Below are 17,629 nucleotides of genomic sequence, written 5' to 3'. Positions count from 1 at the left end.
ATGTCACAAACACGTTCACGTCTGAGTATTTCTGACAAAGTAAATATTATTAAACGCCGCAAATATTAAGGATATTTCTGGAGAGTTTAAGGTATTTATTTATTTTATTTAGGCCTACTTATTTATTTATTATTGTATTTTATAGATATAATCTAGGAAATAAAACTAATTTGTATTAAGGTTGTATCAGATTAACTTATTATAATGAATTAACAACTCTTAAATACCCCTTCCCTTATAATGTTTTAGGATTGCAGAGACTTGCTCTGCGTGTTATATTTAAGTAGGTAAACATTGGGTTTCTCCTATATCGACAGAACACTATACAGGGCTTTCATTTCAAAACTTCCTAGTCTAAATAACTAATTATTTAAATTGAATTCAATTTACACGAAAAAATACGTCAATTTATATATTGAGGGGGAAGTCTGAAACCAGGATTAATTGCATTTTAGATTTCACCCCCCACCTCCAGCCACCCTACTTTGAAATTTCAAGTGGCACCCCTATACTTTTATACTTAAATATGAAAGAGCATTCAATTGTTTATATACTTCATTCGTTTTCGCATCTTTTGTTTTCTATCGTCGCCTGGCAACTTGTATTTTTTGTTATTATCAGTTGATTGTAGGATGAAAACACAGCTTATTTTGTGTAATTTCCTAAATTTAATCAATAAGGATGATTTATGTTCTCTCTTGAAGGGTATACACCATTTTAAAATTTAATACACAAACACAACTATTATACATGAAATGCTCAATAAGTTTTTGTAACTTTATTCTCTTCAGCTCTAATCAACAACAATAATCCAGGTTGCCAGGCGACGATAGAAAACAAAAGATGCGAAAATAAATGAATGAAGTGTATAAACAATTGAATGCTCTTTCATATTTAAGTATAAAAACATAGGGGTGATATTTGAAGTGGAGGTGGTGGGGGTGAAATCTAAAATGCAATTAAGCCTGCTTTCAGACTTCCCCCTCAATATCTAAATTGACGTGCTTTTTGTTTAAATTGAATTCAATTTAAATAATTAGATATTTAGACTGGGAAGTTATGAAATGAAAGCCCTGTGCTTAATTATACACGCCAACAGGCAGACGATCATATACTATAGTCCCGTCGCTCTAATTTCCGGCAGCCAATCGCGTTGCAGTTCGGCTACATTTAAACGTGTGCGTCTTGTGATTCGCTTATGAAGACGTTATTCATTTCTTAAGACTCGATAAATACTTAATATAATCGCCCGCCATTTTGGCTCTTTCGTTGGCGTTCGCAGAAAGCACACGAAGACGTTATTTGCCGCTCAATTATTTGCTGAATTACAGTGCGTTTGATTTATTATCATAGGAGCTACGACATGATAATGTTTAACGGTGTGACAAATAGATTCCTCGTATAGTAGCTCCGCAACGAAAGAACAAAAATGGCGAACGATACTACCTACCTAGACTTTATAGAGCCTTCACTTCCTAAGACGTAAGCAAAAAGGAGGAGTCACGCCGGGAATAACAGCGTCGCGACTATAGCATCAACCATGTAAATTATTGCCGTACTTGTACCATAAACAATTCATTCCACTTTACAAAGCACAAATTTGAAGTGCCGTATACAAATAGGGTCTAGATGGACGAACAAACTGAAGGATAACCGGACGACGGACACACGGGCTGTTGGATGGACGGACAGAGAGACAAAAGGACAAAGTGTTTTTTAAAGAGAAATGCACACATTAGTTTTAAAATTTGGTAGATAGAATGACTTTCAAGGAAGATAGATGCATTGATTTAAAAGGCAGATGGATAGGTTGATTTTAAAGGGGGATAGATGCATTGAATTAAAAAGTAGCTGGACAGGTTGATTTAAAGGGGGACAGCACATTCAATTAAAAGATAGATGGACAGGTTGATTTTAAAGGGGGATAGATGGTTTGATTTTAAAGGGAGAAGCACACATTGGTTTTAAAGGAAGATGTAATGAATTAAAGAGGCGATACTGTAGACGCAGATGCAATGTTTTAAAAGACAGACGTTTCTTTGAAGGGAGATGGATATAAACTGATTTTAAAGAGAGATGGTCTCATTGGTTTTTTAAAGTGAGATAGGTGGACTGATTTTAAAGGGAGATGGACACACTAGATTTAAAGGGAGATAAATTAATTTACTGTAAAGGGAGGTGGACAGATTAGTTTTAAAGGGAGGGTGATTCGTTTTAGAGAGAGAAGGACTGATTTTAAAGTGAGACGGATTCATTATTTTAAAGAGAGATGGACAGATTGGTTGAGACTACACGAACTACAGGGCCTACTATAATGCGACTACACAGAATATTATAAATGCGACTACACCGAATAATATAAATGCGACTACACAGAATACTATAAATGCGACTACACCGAATAATATAAATGGGACTACACAGAATACTATAAATGCGACTACACAGAATAATATAAATGCGACTACACAGAATACTATAAATGCGACTACACCGAATAATATAAATGCGACTACACCGAATACTATAAGTGCGACTACACCGAATAATATAAATGCGACTACACAGAATAATATAAATGCGACTACACCGAATAATATAAATGCGACTACACAGAATACTATAAATGCGACTACACCGAATAATATAAATGGGACTACACAGAATACTATAAATGCGACTACACAGAATAATATAAATGCGACTACACCGAATAATATAAATGGGACTACACCGAATAATATAAATGCGACTACACCGAATAATATAAATGCGACTACACAGAATAATATAAATGGGACTACACCGAATAATATAAATGGGACTACACAGAATGCTATAAATGCGACTACACCGAATAATATAAATGCGACTACACCGAATAATATAAATGGGACTACACCGAATAATATAAATGCGACTACACAGAATAATATAAATGCGACTACACCGAATACTATAAATGTGACTACACCGAATAATATAAATGCGACTACACCGAATACTATAAATGGGACTACACCGAATAATATAAATGCGACTACACAGAATAATATAAATGGGACTACACCGAATAATATAAATGGGACTACACAGAATATTATAAATGCCACTATACGGAATACTATGTCATTCTACGTGAAACTGAACACTTAAAAAACATTACAATTTTATAAAAGGTTCAATTTTTTTTTTTTTATTGTTGCCTTGTTTCCTCATACATTTACAACTGAACAGCAATCATCGTTTGTAAAAGATCGAAAAAAGCAATTGCAGGCAGGAGATTGCATTGTAATTATTGAAGTGTGAATTATGCTTTTATGATAGAAGATTGTGTTCTGGGAGTCCATTGGAATAAAAGACCCTGGTCATTAACCAATCCTTTTCTTGTATATATTACAAAGAAAATACTGTTACCTATAAATCACAAAAACATTGTTGCAAAGTCAGAGTATCTGAAGCATGATATAATCGCTCCATGCTTTTGAGACTGAATTAATCAAATTTGTGAAAAAGGAGCGAGCAAACGTAAAAAAAAAAATGTTTTTCCAATGGAGCCACTGCGCAATAAAAAAAAAGAGTAGATTAGTTACTTACTGGCTTTTAAGGAACCCGGAGGTTCATTGCCGCCCTCACATAAGCCCGCCATTGGTCCCTATCCTGAGCAAGATTAATCCAGTCTCTACCATCATATGCCACCTCCCTCAAATCCATTTTAATATTATCTTCCCACCTACGTCTCGGCCTCCCCAAAGATCTTTTTCCCTCCGGCCTCCCAACTAACACTTTATATGCATTTCTGGATTCGCCCATACGTGCTACATGTCCTGCCCATCTCAAACGTCTGGATTTTATGTTCCTAATTATGTCAGGTGAAGAATACAATGCGTGCAGTTCTGTGTTGTGTAACGTTCTCCATTCTCCTGTAACTTCATCCCTCTTAGCCCCAAATATTTTCCTAAGAACCTTATTCTCAAACACCCTTAATCTCTGTTCCTCTCTCAAAGTGAGAGTCCAAGTTTCACAACCATACAGCACAACCGGTAATATAACTGTTTTATAAATTCTAACTTTCAGATTTTTTGACAGAAGACTATATGACACAAGCTTCTCAACCGAATAATAACAGGCATTTCCCATATTTATTCTGCGTTTAATTTCCTCCCGAGTGTCATTTATATTTGTTACTGTTGCTCCAAGATATTTGAATTTTTCTACCTCTTCAAAGGTAGCAGAGCAAAAATAGCTATGTATCGTGGTACCGTGATGGAACTATCTATGACCATCCCGTCTGCAAGAAATTATGGTTAAACTAGCGCTGAGGTAGTTTTGATGATTTTGGAAGTGAAAGTCGTTGATTTTATAAGATTTTTTTTTTGTGGAGATACAGTTGATCGTAGGCTATATGCAAGGCATAAAAAAGCCTAAACTAACCAAACCTAACTTCTCAGATTCGTATATGCAAGATGTAAAAAAAAAAAAAAAAAAAAAAAGGTAAAGGTATCCACGTAATATGCCATGAAGGCACTTCAGGGGAATGGAGGTAGAGCCCCATGCTTTCCATGACCTCGGCACTAGAATGAGGTGGTGTGGTCGGCACCACCGGGAAACACCCGGTATTTTATAGAAGGTTGAGTAAACCTCGGGGCCGTTCTGAAAGTTTGACAACGAGAAAAAATCCTGTCATCCCCTCGGATCGAATCCCAGACCTTCCAGTCCGTAGCCAGCTGCTCCACCAACTGAGCTACCCGGCTACCTACATGCAAGATGTATAACTGGAATATAAAGGAATTATCTCAGCGTTAGTTTAGCCGAACTAAGAGATTTAAAATCTGGTATACATACTTAAAAAAATTATTTTGGTTAACAGATTAAGCTGTTTAAACAGTTACAAGACAGTCGCAAACTTTTGTTTTCAAGTTAATTTTAGAAAATACACGTTCGAATGTAGTACATGAATGAGGAAGGACCAATTACAGTAGGCCTATCGTAAAATAAGGAATTATTCGTAAAAGAGTAAATTTTTCTATGGTCAAAACTATCGTACAAAATGAGAATTAACGTACGAGGTGGCAACACTGGCCATTATATTCCCAACCCCAACCAACGCCCACCGCGCGATGTCATGTGAGTGCAGTTTGAGAACAAAGAATTCGCGCGTGTGGTATGGTCAATGACGTCACTCAAATTCCCTGACGGAGGAAAAATTAAACATGTTGTAGAAGGAAAGCTCAATACTTAACATAACCGAAATATAAATTTTGACAGATATAAGCTAACAGGTTTTGTGGAATTACTAAGAATGGGCTGTATAAATATGTGGGCTTACAGCACGTAACACATTCAACTTTTCTTTCAATTTTAAGTATTCAAGCAATGCATGCAAGATTGATATTTAATATTAATGAATATATATACGTAATGAAAATGACGTTCAAAACGGCTCACCATGTAGGCTAGACACAAAATCTGGTGAAACGGGCGTTGAGGGACTTCCGCCGATTTTAGCAAGACATCTGACTTCTGTTGCATTCAAATAATTATAAAATACGATAATTTGGTCCAGGGAGCATCCGTTTTTGGTGCAAAGATAATTCGTTTGGCGTGTTTCTTAATTGAAATTAACCTAAGTGGGTCGGTGTCTTCCAAAATCGGCGGAAGTCCCTCAACGGTCGTTTAACCCAAAATCTTTATGCATCTTAGGCCGTGTCTCAAAGCTCAAGTACAAACTACACACTAGTGACTAGCAACTAGGTGACTTGTAAACTACACACCAGGGAGCTTTGGAAATGTATGCTTGAAACATGGCCTTCTTCACAGTCTATTTTTCTAAAAACCATAACTTCACGGTGTAGCACTGAATTAAGAAGGCAGTGTCCCAATGCATTTTCATTACGAGTTATGTGGAAAAGATAAGGGCTTAATATATTACAATAATGTGTAAAACATTGTACAGAAGGTACTAACAATGTCAGTGTTTAAAGTTGACGTGTTATTCTCCATTATGTTTACATTATTTCACTTCCAAAGCATCTTCAGATTTCATAACCGCAATTGCTGATGAGGTATCCATGTTTGTTTAGTGACCAAGTCAACAATCAAGCAAGCATTTTCGTTTACTAGCTACTACGGACTTGATTGCTATGCACTATATAGCTTTGGATCATAACTTCTGACGTTACATCCGGCTATTTAGTCAACAATCTAGTTCACTTCAGCTGAAAATGTAGCTTTGAGACACGGCCTAAATTGAACGTGCGTTTTAAACTTGATTCTTTCAATATCCTGCCCAGATTACATGCGTACGTGCATGGGAAATTGAACCGTGCAGATGTAGCTATATCACAGTCTAGTCATGAAGCTCAATACGTAGTAAATATGCATCCATAGATAGTTGCTAACCACCAGGATCGCTAATATCGCCTCATTACAGACAATGCGAAATAGTACTCGCACAGTTCATTGTTCCTAGCACCCTCACAAACTCGAGCTTCGTGACTAGATATATACACAACGGCACATTACATTAGAAACCTGGTCAGCCTCTTGATTAGCGAAGCTAGCTCCTAACCAGGGGATTTGGGGTTCGATTTCAGACTCTACGAGAATTTTTTGTTAGAAAATGTGTTGTACAGTAGATATGCGTTTGGAGGTGATCGGCGCTCCCTACTGTGAATATTCCCTTACGGGATCACAAGAACGACCCGATGGATTTTAAAACTCGAAACCTACGATTAATATTTACCAATAATTATATCAAACGTAACACGCATTGCTATTATAATTCTCTTAACTTACATTAAATAATGTTAAAGAACCTGAAACACGAGACAACTTCTCGAGAAAAAGCACTGAATTGCCTACTTAAGTCTACATGAGCAAAGTTGTTCCACTATTTCAAAGTTAGAAATAATATGAATTGATATATGAATTTCTTACTAAACGAACTCCTTGATGTCACACCACTCAAAGTTTAATACAAAACACCTCAAACAAAATTGCACGAAATACGCACCTGACTGGACAAGTATCCTCAAGCGGAGTACCGAAAACGTTCTCGTCACATGACAAAGGTAGCCCAGCGTTGCCAACTTAATTCTTACAACCCTCTATGAAACAGTACAAAATTCGGTAAATTGCTATACCGTTAATGTAAAATGAGATTATTTTACAGTTCTGTTATAAATACTTCCTAAATCTCTATATCAGCAATACAAATATCATACATTTTACGCGATACACTAAGACTGAAAAAAAAAAAAAAAATGCCACACCTAGCGGCAACACTGACGAAGCCCCTTCCCAAAAAATGATGGGGCGACCACAACTAAAAAAAAACCCACAGTGTTGCCAAAGTATCGGAATCACATGATTCTAGAGTTGGGCAACACGATTCTTTTTCAGAAGTCGATTCCAACGATTCAATCACACATTACGAATCGATTCTAACGATTCGTTCACGGTTCTTCTCAGTCTGCGATTCCAACTATTCTTTTAAATCGTCAAGGAGTTCACGATTCTTTTGAATCGTCGCAAGACACTTTCCTTTGCAAACCACGCGTAGAACAAAAACGTTCTACATCTCTCTCATAGATGGCATAAGAGGCGAGACATTGGATTGTCTCTTTCTCATTGGCTGGAACCATTCAGTATGAACTCCATTAGTGTACAAAATTACCCAAGATAATGTCTCTAAATTATAATTTATCAACTGAACCTTATTATGAAGTACATTTTTTGCATTACATCTCTATTTAACTATGCAAATTTCAGGTTTGTGTTCATTATTTTCCATACTTAACAAATGCAGTACATATTTTGATTTAACTCTCGCTCGGGAGCATTCGACACGGTTCGGAAATGTCCGTTGACAGGTTACATCAAACAACGAATAGAATCGTGGGTTACGATACCATGCCGATTCCTTCATATTCTTTTGAACGACGATTCGTTACGATTCTTTTGAACGACGATTCGTTGATACCACGAATCGATTCTTTATTATTAGTCGTTCGAATGAACGATTCGTTCACGAATCGACCCAACTCTACATGATTCAATAGCCATGTTTCATATGAGACCTATAGTATATAGGCGTATCTGTATTTAGCTTCTCCCAGTGTTTACGTGTATTAGCGCAACCCACTCGATGATACCTGAGGTGATTAATATACTACATTAATACCATAAATAATAATGTTTTCAACTCTGCATAGTCTTTGTACTGAACTACGGTTACTTAACAATTACCCAGCAATTCATATTTTAAGAAATACAATAATTTTATCAGTCACATCAAATGATACACACAAAATACTTACATGATCAAACTTGAAAATATATCACACGCTGTGTAACAAAAGGACACGGAGGACACTCAAATGAACGCCACAAAATTGAGAAGGCATTAAACAATATAACCACTTCAGCCGCCAAACAGAACAATGCTGCCGACCCAAGTCTTTAAAACCCGCTATGGCACAGTACAGAAACTGTTAGTAAATTGCCATATTTTCACTGCAGAATAAGATTTTCCTAGTCAGAGTGATAGAAATGTTCGACATGAAAGTTCCATAAATTATACCGCTAAACGAAAACTGAACGCAGATCTAGCGGAAAACCTCTGAATTGGCACCACTGAACAAGAAAACTGCGTTCATTGGTAAAAACGTTTATCATGCAATAAGCAGGATCGCCAACGCAGTTTCCAGAAAGTCACTACACGCTTCAGTGTCACCACACTATATTCTCTCATTCATTATGAAATGATGCAGAAACAAGAATCATCGTATAAATAATTATAAAATACTTAAAGAATCTATAAAAATTAATTATCTGCTCTTTCAATAAAATCCAGATATGTCGTACCAGTAGGCCTGAAAGTATATTTATACCTGCAGGTTCCTGCTTTGAAGTTTCCATATCCCAGTTTTTTTTGTTTTTAATTTAATACGTATTTTGACAATTCAAATTGATGTACGCCTCTACGCCCACTTACTGCAGTGCTGTCAAAATTGTTTATACATTCGCAGTAAAAATTGCACCCTAATCAATGATATTTTTACAAGTCCTTGTTCTTATAATTTAGGCGAAATGCACTCTTGTAAATTTTTTAACTTTCTATTCGGCCAAATTTAAAAAAAAAATTTACAGCATAGATATGCTAACCAGAAATAGTATTCCATGACATTTCAAAAGAATTTGGTAATTCCTTCAAGAGTCTAATTCTTTCATGTATTATGTAGCCTAAACTTTCGATTAGGCCATAAATTTATTCCTTAATTAGGCTACCATTAAATCTTGTGTAATTTGTACAGCTGAGTCTGGTAGTACTAAGCTGTGCATTAAATTTACGTAATATGAATTAGAATCTGAGGTATAACTTTTTGAAAATTGGGGTCTACCTCCAGGCTAGCCGGCCCGGGTTCGATTCCTGGTGGGGTCAGAAATTTTCACGTAACATTTCTACTTCGGGACTAGGAGGGATGGCGGCGCGTAATTTCTAATCACTAGATTGTGCACCAATATGCCTGGGTTAAATCCCAAATCTCTCCACAGTGCATATGAAGAGAAGGCATGTCACTGTTGATAGTGATTTGTCTGTTGGATGGGGATGTTAAGCCTGGTGGCTCTCTTGGTGCTATTCGACAGGAGTAGACTACGTGCCGCGCCTGGTTTCCCCTTCTCCCTTCCTCATCATCATCACCACTCGTTCCAGACACTACACTTAAACATACATTCACCCTAGTACACGACATAACTCTCCACAGATACATATCATGTATAGTGTGGCCCGCCGAAGTGGAGTACAACTAGAAAATGGGTCACAGTCCTTCCATCTATCTGCAATATGCGGAAACCGAATCACGTGAAGTATAATGGGTAGGCATTGGATACATACAATTTTAAAATATAAAATTCATTATATTTTAAATGAAGTTTTGACTGGAAGCCACCTGGAATAAGGATATGAGGAAGACTCCAACTTACATGGGCTGATGGAATAAGGGACAGCATGAAGAAGAGGGACATAGGAGATGGAGATCTGGACAGAGTTATCTCGAAAAAGAAAACTGCATCTTTTGGTCAAGGATATCACAATGATAGACAGAATAATAATTACAACACCAGCACAAGATGTGTTACTTACAAAATGAGAGTAATGAAAAGTAATGGTAATAGCAATAAATGATGAAATATTTATTAAAAAATCATCAGCCCTGTAATGATAGTGACAACAAGGATCCAGAACAATGATAAAGTTTTTTATAATTTTGAGGACAATTGAAGCGTCAGCTGGAACAACGTTGTAAGTTACAAAATTTTCATTCGGCGTGTTTCCGTGTAATAATGTTGTATATCATGTTACCTTGCTATACTCCTTGGCTTGCAACTGTCCATCAATGCAGTATGTGAAATTTGTCCACTCAAAAGTTTGCTACTATCATAAGAACAACGTTGTACGTGTACACATTTTTGCAGCTACTGTAAATTTTACCAAATGTAACTTATAACGTTGTTCCAGCCGACGCACAGTGGTCTAGAATACAAATTTAGCGGGACATATCAATACTTTTCAGCTACCTAACAGATTTTTATGAAATTTTACACAGTAGTTACAGGTAGCATATATGTTTTGTATGCAAGCTCTCGTTACGTTGGTATAAGGGGAACTACCCCTTATAGGGGGGCGCATTTAGACAAAATTGGAAACTTTTCTCCTATCTGGCAGATTTTTATGAAATTTTACAAAGCAGTTACAAGTAGCATATATGTTTTGTATACAAGCTCTGATTACGTTAGTATAAGGGGAACTAGCCCTTACAGGGGGCGCAATTAGAAAAAATTAGTAACTTTTCTCCCATTTAACAGATTTTTATGAAATTTTACACAGCAGTTACAGGTAGCATATATGTTTTGTATACAAGCTCTCGTTACGTTGGTATAAGGGGAACCACCCCTTATAGGGGGGCGCAATTAGACAAAATTAGTAACTTTTCTCCTATTTAACAGATTTTTATGAAATTTTACAAAGCAGTTACAAGTTGCATATATGTTTTGTATACAAGCTCTGATTACGGTCGTATAAGGGGAACTACCCCTTCTAGGGGGCGCAATTAGACAAAATTAGTAACTTTTCTCCTATTTAACAGATTTTTATGAAATTTTACAAAGTAGTTACAGGTAGCATATATGTCTTGTATACAAGCTCTCGTTACGTTGGTATAAGGGGAACTACCCCTTATAGGGGGGCGCAATTAAACAAAATTAGTAACTTTTCTCCTATTTGATAGTTTTTTATGAAATTTTACAAAACAATTACAAGGAACATATATGTTTTGTATACAAGTTCTGATTACGTTGGTATAAGGAGAACTAGCCCTTTTAGGGGACACATTTAGACAAAATTAGTAACTTTTCTCCTATTTAACAGATTTTTATGAAATTTTACAAAGTAGTTACAGGTAGCATGTATGTTTTGTATACAAGCTCTCATTACATTGGTCTAAGTGTAACTACCCCTTATAGGAGGGCGCAATTAGACAAAATTAGTAACTTTTGTCCTATCTAACAGATTTTTATGAAATTTTATACAGTAGTTACACTTAGTACATTTGTTTTGTGTACAAACTCTGTTTACGTTGGTATGAACAGAAGTGCCCCTTACAGGGGGATGCATTTAGACAAAATCTTATGGGGGGGAAAATGTAACATTTTAGGTACTATTGCACCTTTTGGAAACTCGGGAAGCTTATTTGGTACATAATTAACAAGCTGTCATCTTGAATTCCCTGAATTATACTGCGGAAGTAGATTCGGTTCACAGAAATTAAAAAAACTGCAACCGAGAAAAATTGCACTACTGCACCTCGAAAGAATAGTGCTCATAAATTATTACTTCCGCAAATCTGCGCACCTTAAGACTAGATTTAAAATAGAGGTAAATAGTGGAGGAAGTGAAAAAAAATCATTTTTGGGCGAACCAAAGGGGTTTTTTTTTTCTCTACCTTAGCAGTCTGCACTCAATGGTTATATTTATATTTTGTCCCGTGTCCATTCATGCTAATTTTACATACTATAATAACATTAAATGTAACAAAAACAAACAGTGTTACATACCTAAAGAACTACTTGACATACTGGTACCAAATATGAATGGAATCGACCACTTACAACAGAGGTACAGCACAAGGAAAACGGCAGACTCGCGGCGCTTGCTGAGTAAGAATGCTGGGTGGCGAAATGTGGCATGTTACCGGCTTCTTATCTCGCTATGCAGCCACCTCCGCTGATTAAGATAATCAATTGAGTGTTACTCAGTTATATAGGAAAAATAATTTAAGGGTTTAATTTCATTTTTTTACATGTCATTTTTCTGCATTTGTCCTCCTAAATATGGATTTTAGACCACTGTGCGACGCTTCAATTAATGTAGTGAATACAAAGACGTGATAATCAATACAGCAAATACCAGTAACAAGATTGCTGGTGGACTCAGGAATGCAGCATGTTCACCACTCCTGTGTGTCCAAACTGACACGCCAGATCCAAGGCCGTCTGTCCAGCACGATTCCTTGCCCCCTGCTCAGCACCATGCTGTAACAACAGTTGCACCACCGGGACGTGACCCTTCCACCATGCCGCACAGTGCAGTGAAGTACAATGGTCTACATCATCAAGTTCATTGGGTTGCGCCCCACCAGCCAGCAGCACCTTGCACACATCCTGATGCCTTTCTAATGCCGCCTGGTACAAGGGCATGTAACCAGCAGGATCTGTAGCATTCACAATGCTGCCTGCGCCCAGGAGGACCTGCACTATGTGTATGTCCCCATGCTGTGCTGCCCAGTGTAGTTGTGTCCTTCCAGTGCTGTCTACCTTTTCCAGGTCGGCCTCAACCTCACATATGAGCTTCACAGTTGCAGCTCTGCAATCCTGCAACAGGCAAGTACAAGTGGCAGTAGCAGCAATTCAGTAATATCAATAGTAGTACAAGTGGCAGTAGCAGCAATGTCAGTAATGTCAATAGTAGTAAAAGTAGCAGTAGCAGCAATTCAGTAATATCAATAGTAGTACAAGTGGCAGTAGCAGCAATGTCAGTAATGTCAATAGTAGTAAAAGTAGCAGTAGCAGCAATGTCAATAGTAGTACAAGTGGCAGTGTCAGTAATGTCAATAGTAGTACAAGTGGCAGTAACAGCAATGTCAGCAAAGTGAATAGTAGTACAAGTGACAGTAGCAGCAATTCAGTAATATCAATAGTAATACAAGTGGCAGTAGCAGCAATGTCAGTAATGTCAATAGTAGCACAAGTGGCAGTAACAGCAATGTCAGCAAAGTCAATAGTAGTACAAGTGGCAGTAGCAGCAATTCAGTAATATCAATAGTAACACAAGTGGCAGTAGCAGCAATGTCAGTAATGTCAATAGTAGTACAAGTGGCAGTAACAGCAATGTCAGTAATATCAATAGTAGTACAAGTGGCAGTAGCAGCAATGTCAGTAATGTCAATAGTAGTACAAGTGGCAGTAACAGCAATATCAGTAATATCAATAGTAGTACAAGTGGCAGTAGCAGCAATGTCAGTAATGTCAATAGTAGTACAAGTGGCAGTAACAGCAATGTCAGTAATATCAATAGCAGTACAAGTGGCAGTAGCAGCAATTCAGTAATATCAATAGTAGTACAAGTGGCAGTAGCAGCAATGTCAGTAATGTCAATAGTAGTACAAGTGGCAGTAACAGCAATGTCAGTAATATCAATAGCAGTACAAGTGGCAGTAGCAGCAATTCAGTAATATCAATAGTAGTACAAGTGGCAGTAGCAGTAATGTCAGTAATATCAATAGTAGTACAAGTGGCAGTAGCAGCAATGTCAGTAATATCAATAGTAGTACAAGTGGCAGTAGCAGCAATGTCAGTAATGTCAATAGTAGTACAAGTGGCAGTAACAGCAATGTCAGTAATATCAATAGTAGTACAAGTGGCAGTAGCAGCAATTCAGTAATATCAATAGTAACACAAGTGGCAGTAGCAGCAATGTCAGTAATGTCAATAGTAGTACAAGTGGTAGTAACAGCAATGTCAGTAATATCAATAGCAGTACAAGTGGCAGTAGCAGCAATTCAGTAATATCAATAGCAGTACAAGTGGCAGTAGCAGTAATTCAGTAATATCAATAGTAGTACAAGTGGCAGTAGCAGCAATGTCAGTAATATCAATAATAGTACAAGTGGCAGTAGCAGCAATGTCAGTAATGTCAATAGTAGTACAAGTGACAGTTGCAGCAATTCAGTAATATCAATAGTAGTACAAGTGGCAGTAGCAGCAATGTCAGTAATATCAATAGTAGTACAAGTGGCAGTAGCAGCAATGTCAGTAATATCAATAGCAGTACAAGTGGTAGTAGTAATATCAATAATATTAATAATAAATAGTACAGAATCAGAAACAAAATTTGAGCCACCTGAATTTCCAAGTTTAAGTTATAACCAAGCTTAGAGACTTTGGACCCGATACAATAAGTTTACTGTGCTTGCACTATAGGTTGTTGACTCGCTGCAGGTAGGTAGGGATGTGTTGAGGTAACAACGTTGCTATTTAGAGTAGAGTACTGTACACATATGTATATCCTGAAAGTAAATATACATTACACAATGATAATGTCAAAAGAATGTGAAAAGCATTTATTCTCCTGTTTTTTATAAACATTTGTGTTTAATTATACACAGTGTTAATGGTGGAAATAAGGATGTAGCAATTTTAGTTTTTTCATTTATCCTGTTGGTCGTCTTTAGGAAGTGCAGTTACAGTACCGAATTGCAATGTACTACAAGATACATTTTCAGTGTCTCAAACGTAAATCTTTTTCGGTTATCTGCCAAACACAGTTTGTACTGCAGAAAGCTGCGCTCTACGTCGCATGACATGATAGGAGCAAAACGAAAAAACCTAACATGATTGCAGTCTCTAAGAGACAGTCCTTTATTCTCGGGTGACTTTATGTCCACTAATTTGCTGTTTATGTTACACAATGTTCCATATCCGTTATTTTTACATAAAATTGATTTCCATTTCTGTTTTACACGTTCAGTAACCGGTGTACTTGATATCTGATTAATTCTCTGCATCATTTTCTAAATTAATTTGAGGGCTTCCGGCATCTCTTGCTCTGACTTTTCTAACCGTGTAATAGTTTCAGACACGGTTTGTATGAAAACCAAATTATTCGTCAGAACCTTCAAATCCAGAGCGTTTTCCTTTGCGTATTTATTGGCATTCATTCTACAGTACCCCCACCCATTGTATGATTTACCACTATACTCAGTACACCGTTATGCGGATTTCCCACTGAACTGCTCTATTGGGTCCGAAGTCTCGAAGCCTGGTTATAACATACTGCACATGCTCAGTAAGCACTAATATGTTAAAACTAGAACTTGGAAAATTCAGGCGGCCCAAATTTTGTTTCTGGGTCTGTACAAGTGGCAGAAGTAATAATGGCAGTAAGTAGCAATACAAGTGGCAGTAGTAATGTCAGTAGTATCAGTAGCAGTACAAGTGGCAGTAGTAGTGTCAGTAATATCAGTAGCAGTAATAGTGACAGTAAAATCAGCAGCAGTACTAGTAGTAGTAGCAGTAATATTAGTAGTACAAGTGGCAGAAATAATAATGGCAGTAAGTAGCAATACAAATGGCAGTAGTAATGTCAATAGTATCAGTAACAGTACAAGAAACAGTAGTAGTGTCAGTAATAGTAGCAGTACAATAGGCAGAAGTAATGACAGTAATATCAATAGTGCAAGTGGTAGTAGGAGTGTCAGTAGTACCAGTAGCAGTACAAGTTGCATGTCACTGAGATATCACTCAACTAACCACTAACCTTCTCACATAAGTTGACTTCATGTCACTGAGATATCACTCAACTAACCACTAACCTTCTCACATAAGTTGACCTCATGTCACTGAGATATCACTCAACTACCCACTAACCTTCTCACATAAGTTGACCTCATGTCACTGAGATATCACTCAACTAACCACTAGCCTTCTCACATAAGTTGACCTCATGTCACTGAGATATCACTCAACTAACCACTAACCTTCTCACATAAGTTGACCTCATGTCACTGAGATATCACTCAACTATCCACTAACTTTCTCAAGTAAGTTGACCTCATGTCACTGAGATATCACCTCAACTAACCCACTAACCTTCTCACATACGTCGACCACATGACATCACCCCATTCTCCAATCTAGCCAACATAATATATTCTTATAAACACACAACCGATATCCTATAGTCATATAGACCCGAATAGGCTACAGAAAGCTTCAACAGCTTCACAGGTTCGTGACCATGGAAATTTAGTTGGGTTAAACGAGCGTTAAGCGACTTCCGCCGATTTTGTAATAGACACCGACCCACTTAGGTTAGGTTAGGTTAGTTTACCTTTTATTATCCCGTCAAGATGAAGGTGAAAGCGATTGAGTGTGATTTTTTGTTTTCTATGTTGGCAGTTCAAGCTCGTCGGTGTCTACTCCAAAATCGGCGGAAGTCGCTCAACGCTCGTTTCACCTTTAGTTGTTCCTTCATACATCTTGGAGGATATCAACTGTTAAACAATAGGTACCCCAAAAATACAATGGTCCACCATTTATACGTAGAAAATTAACACATTTACTCTGCAACAGATTCGTCTTTAGCACTACGATTCACAATAATATTATTGAACATTCTTTAGTACAATTCAACCTTATTAATACACGAAATGTTTTGGAAGTTTTAATTAATTAATTAAAAATAGCGACAATCGGTAATGCTAAGAACAAATAGGCTTACCCAAATACACATGTACATACAGATGCCGGTACTCGGAAGGTTAGGAAGACAGGTAGCAAAGTATTAAATCAAAACGATTTCACAAATTATTTCTGCGCTCTCACAACAATCCGTGTATAATTAGAAACTACTAATCGACTAATAAACGCCAAAACAAATAAATAAAACTCTAATTCTATTTCACAATGGATGTTTATTTCATTCCGTAATAAAAGCACAATGCTGCCAACACCTGTCGCCTAGCAATCACAATTTAGCGATGTGAATGAAGGAATTTCAAGAGAGATAAATGGAAAACAAAATAACTGGAAAAGGCTAAAACATCACTTTTTTGGCAATAAAAATAAAATTACTAAAATTTACAGAGAACATTCATTACTGTCTGTATTTTAGATCTATAATTTTCTCGCCTACAATTGGCAATATCCATCGATTTTTCTTCCACGAGATGGCAATACCTTAAGCTTCTTTCATCTAGTGATATCTGTTGGCAATTGGAGGAACTACTACAAATTGGGAAGTTTTATTTCCTATTAAAATTAGTGTGCTAACAGCCTAGATCATAGTACATTATAGTAAGTTATATTATGATCTAGGCTAACAGCTACAGCCAATATTAATAATAATAATAATAATAATAATAATAATAATAATCACATTAGCCCTACCTGACACTTGAGCCACAAGCTGCTTGGCTAATTTAGAGTGACACTTAGCCATAGAAATTCAAGAAATGTTTACAGCCTGAAATAAAGCAGGGACCGGGTAGCTCAGTTGGTAGAGCAG

General features: G+C 36.9%; 2 protein-coding genes across 4 annotated transcripts in view; both read right to left on the bottom strand.

The window, feature by feature from the left end:
- LOC138716233 (golgin subfamily A member 6-like protein 22) overlaps positions 1-8,452 on the bottom strand; it is a 30,730-nt gene extending 22,278 nt beyond the window's left edge. The window contains exon 1 of one of the 3 annotated variants that reach the window (XM_069849081.1): positions 8,322-8,452. The gene's annotated coding sequence lies outside the window, so the exon portion shown is untranslated. Of the gene's footprint in view, positions 1-6,939; positions 7,158-8,321 lie in introns of those variants that run through there. The other 2 variants (XM_069849098.1, XM_069849090.1) reach the window with 2 other exon arrangements.
- A 1,727-nt stretch (positions 8,453-10,179) lies between these two features.
- Positions 10,180-17,064, bottom strand: LOC138716248 (ankyrin repeat domain-containing protein 39-like). Its single transcript, XM_069849109.1, has 2 exons — positions 16,844-17,064; positions 10,180-12,936 (listed from the first exon to the last, which is right to left on the bottom strand). The coding sequence occupies exons 1-2, from the start codon at positions 16,859-16,861 to the stop codon at positions 12,496-12,498; spliced, it is 459 nt and encodes a 152-aa protein (XP_069705210.1). The 5' UTR covers positions 16,862-17,064; the 3' UTR covers positions 10,180-12,495.
- Between the last annotated feature and the right edge of the window lie 565 nt (positions 17,065-17,629).

This window comes from Periplaneta americana, chromosome 2 (assembly GCF_040183065.1).
Source record: "Periplaneta americana isolate PAMFEO1 chromosome 2, P.americana_PAMFEO1_priV1, whole genome shotgun sequence".
In the NCBI taxonomy this organism is placed as follows: Eukaryota; Metazoa; Arthropoda; class Insecta; order Blattodea; family Blattidae; genus Periplaneta; species Periplaneta americana.
Note: the sequence above shows the minus strand (reverse complement) of the source record. Positions and strands in the feature narration are given on the sequence as shown.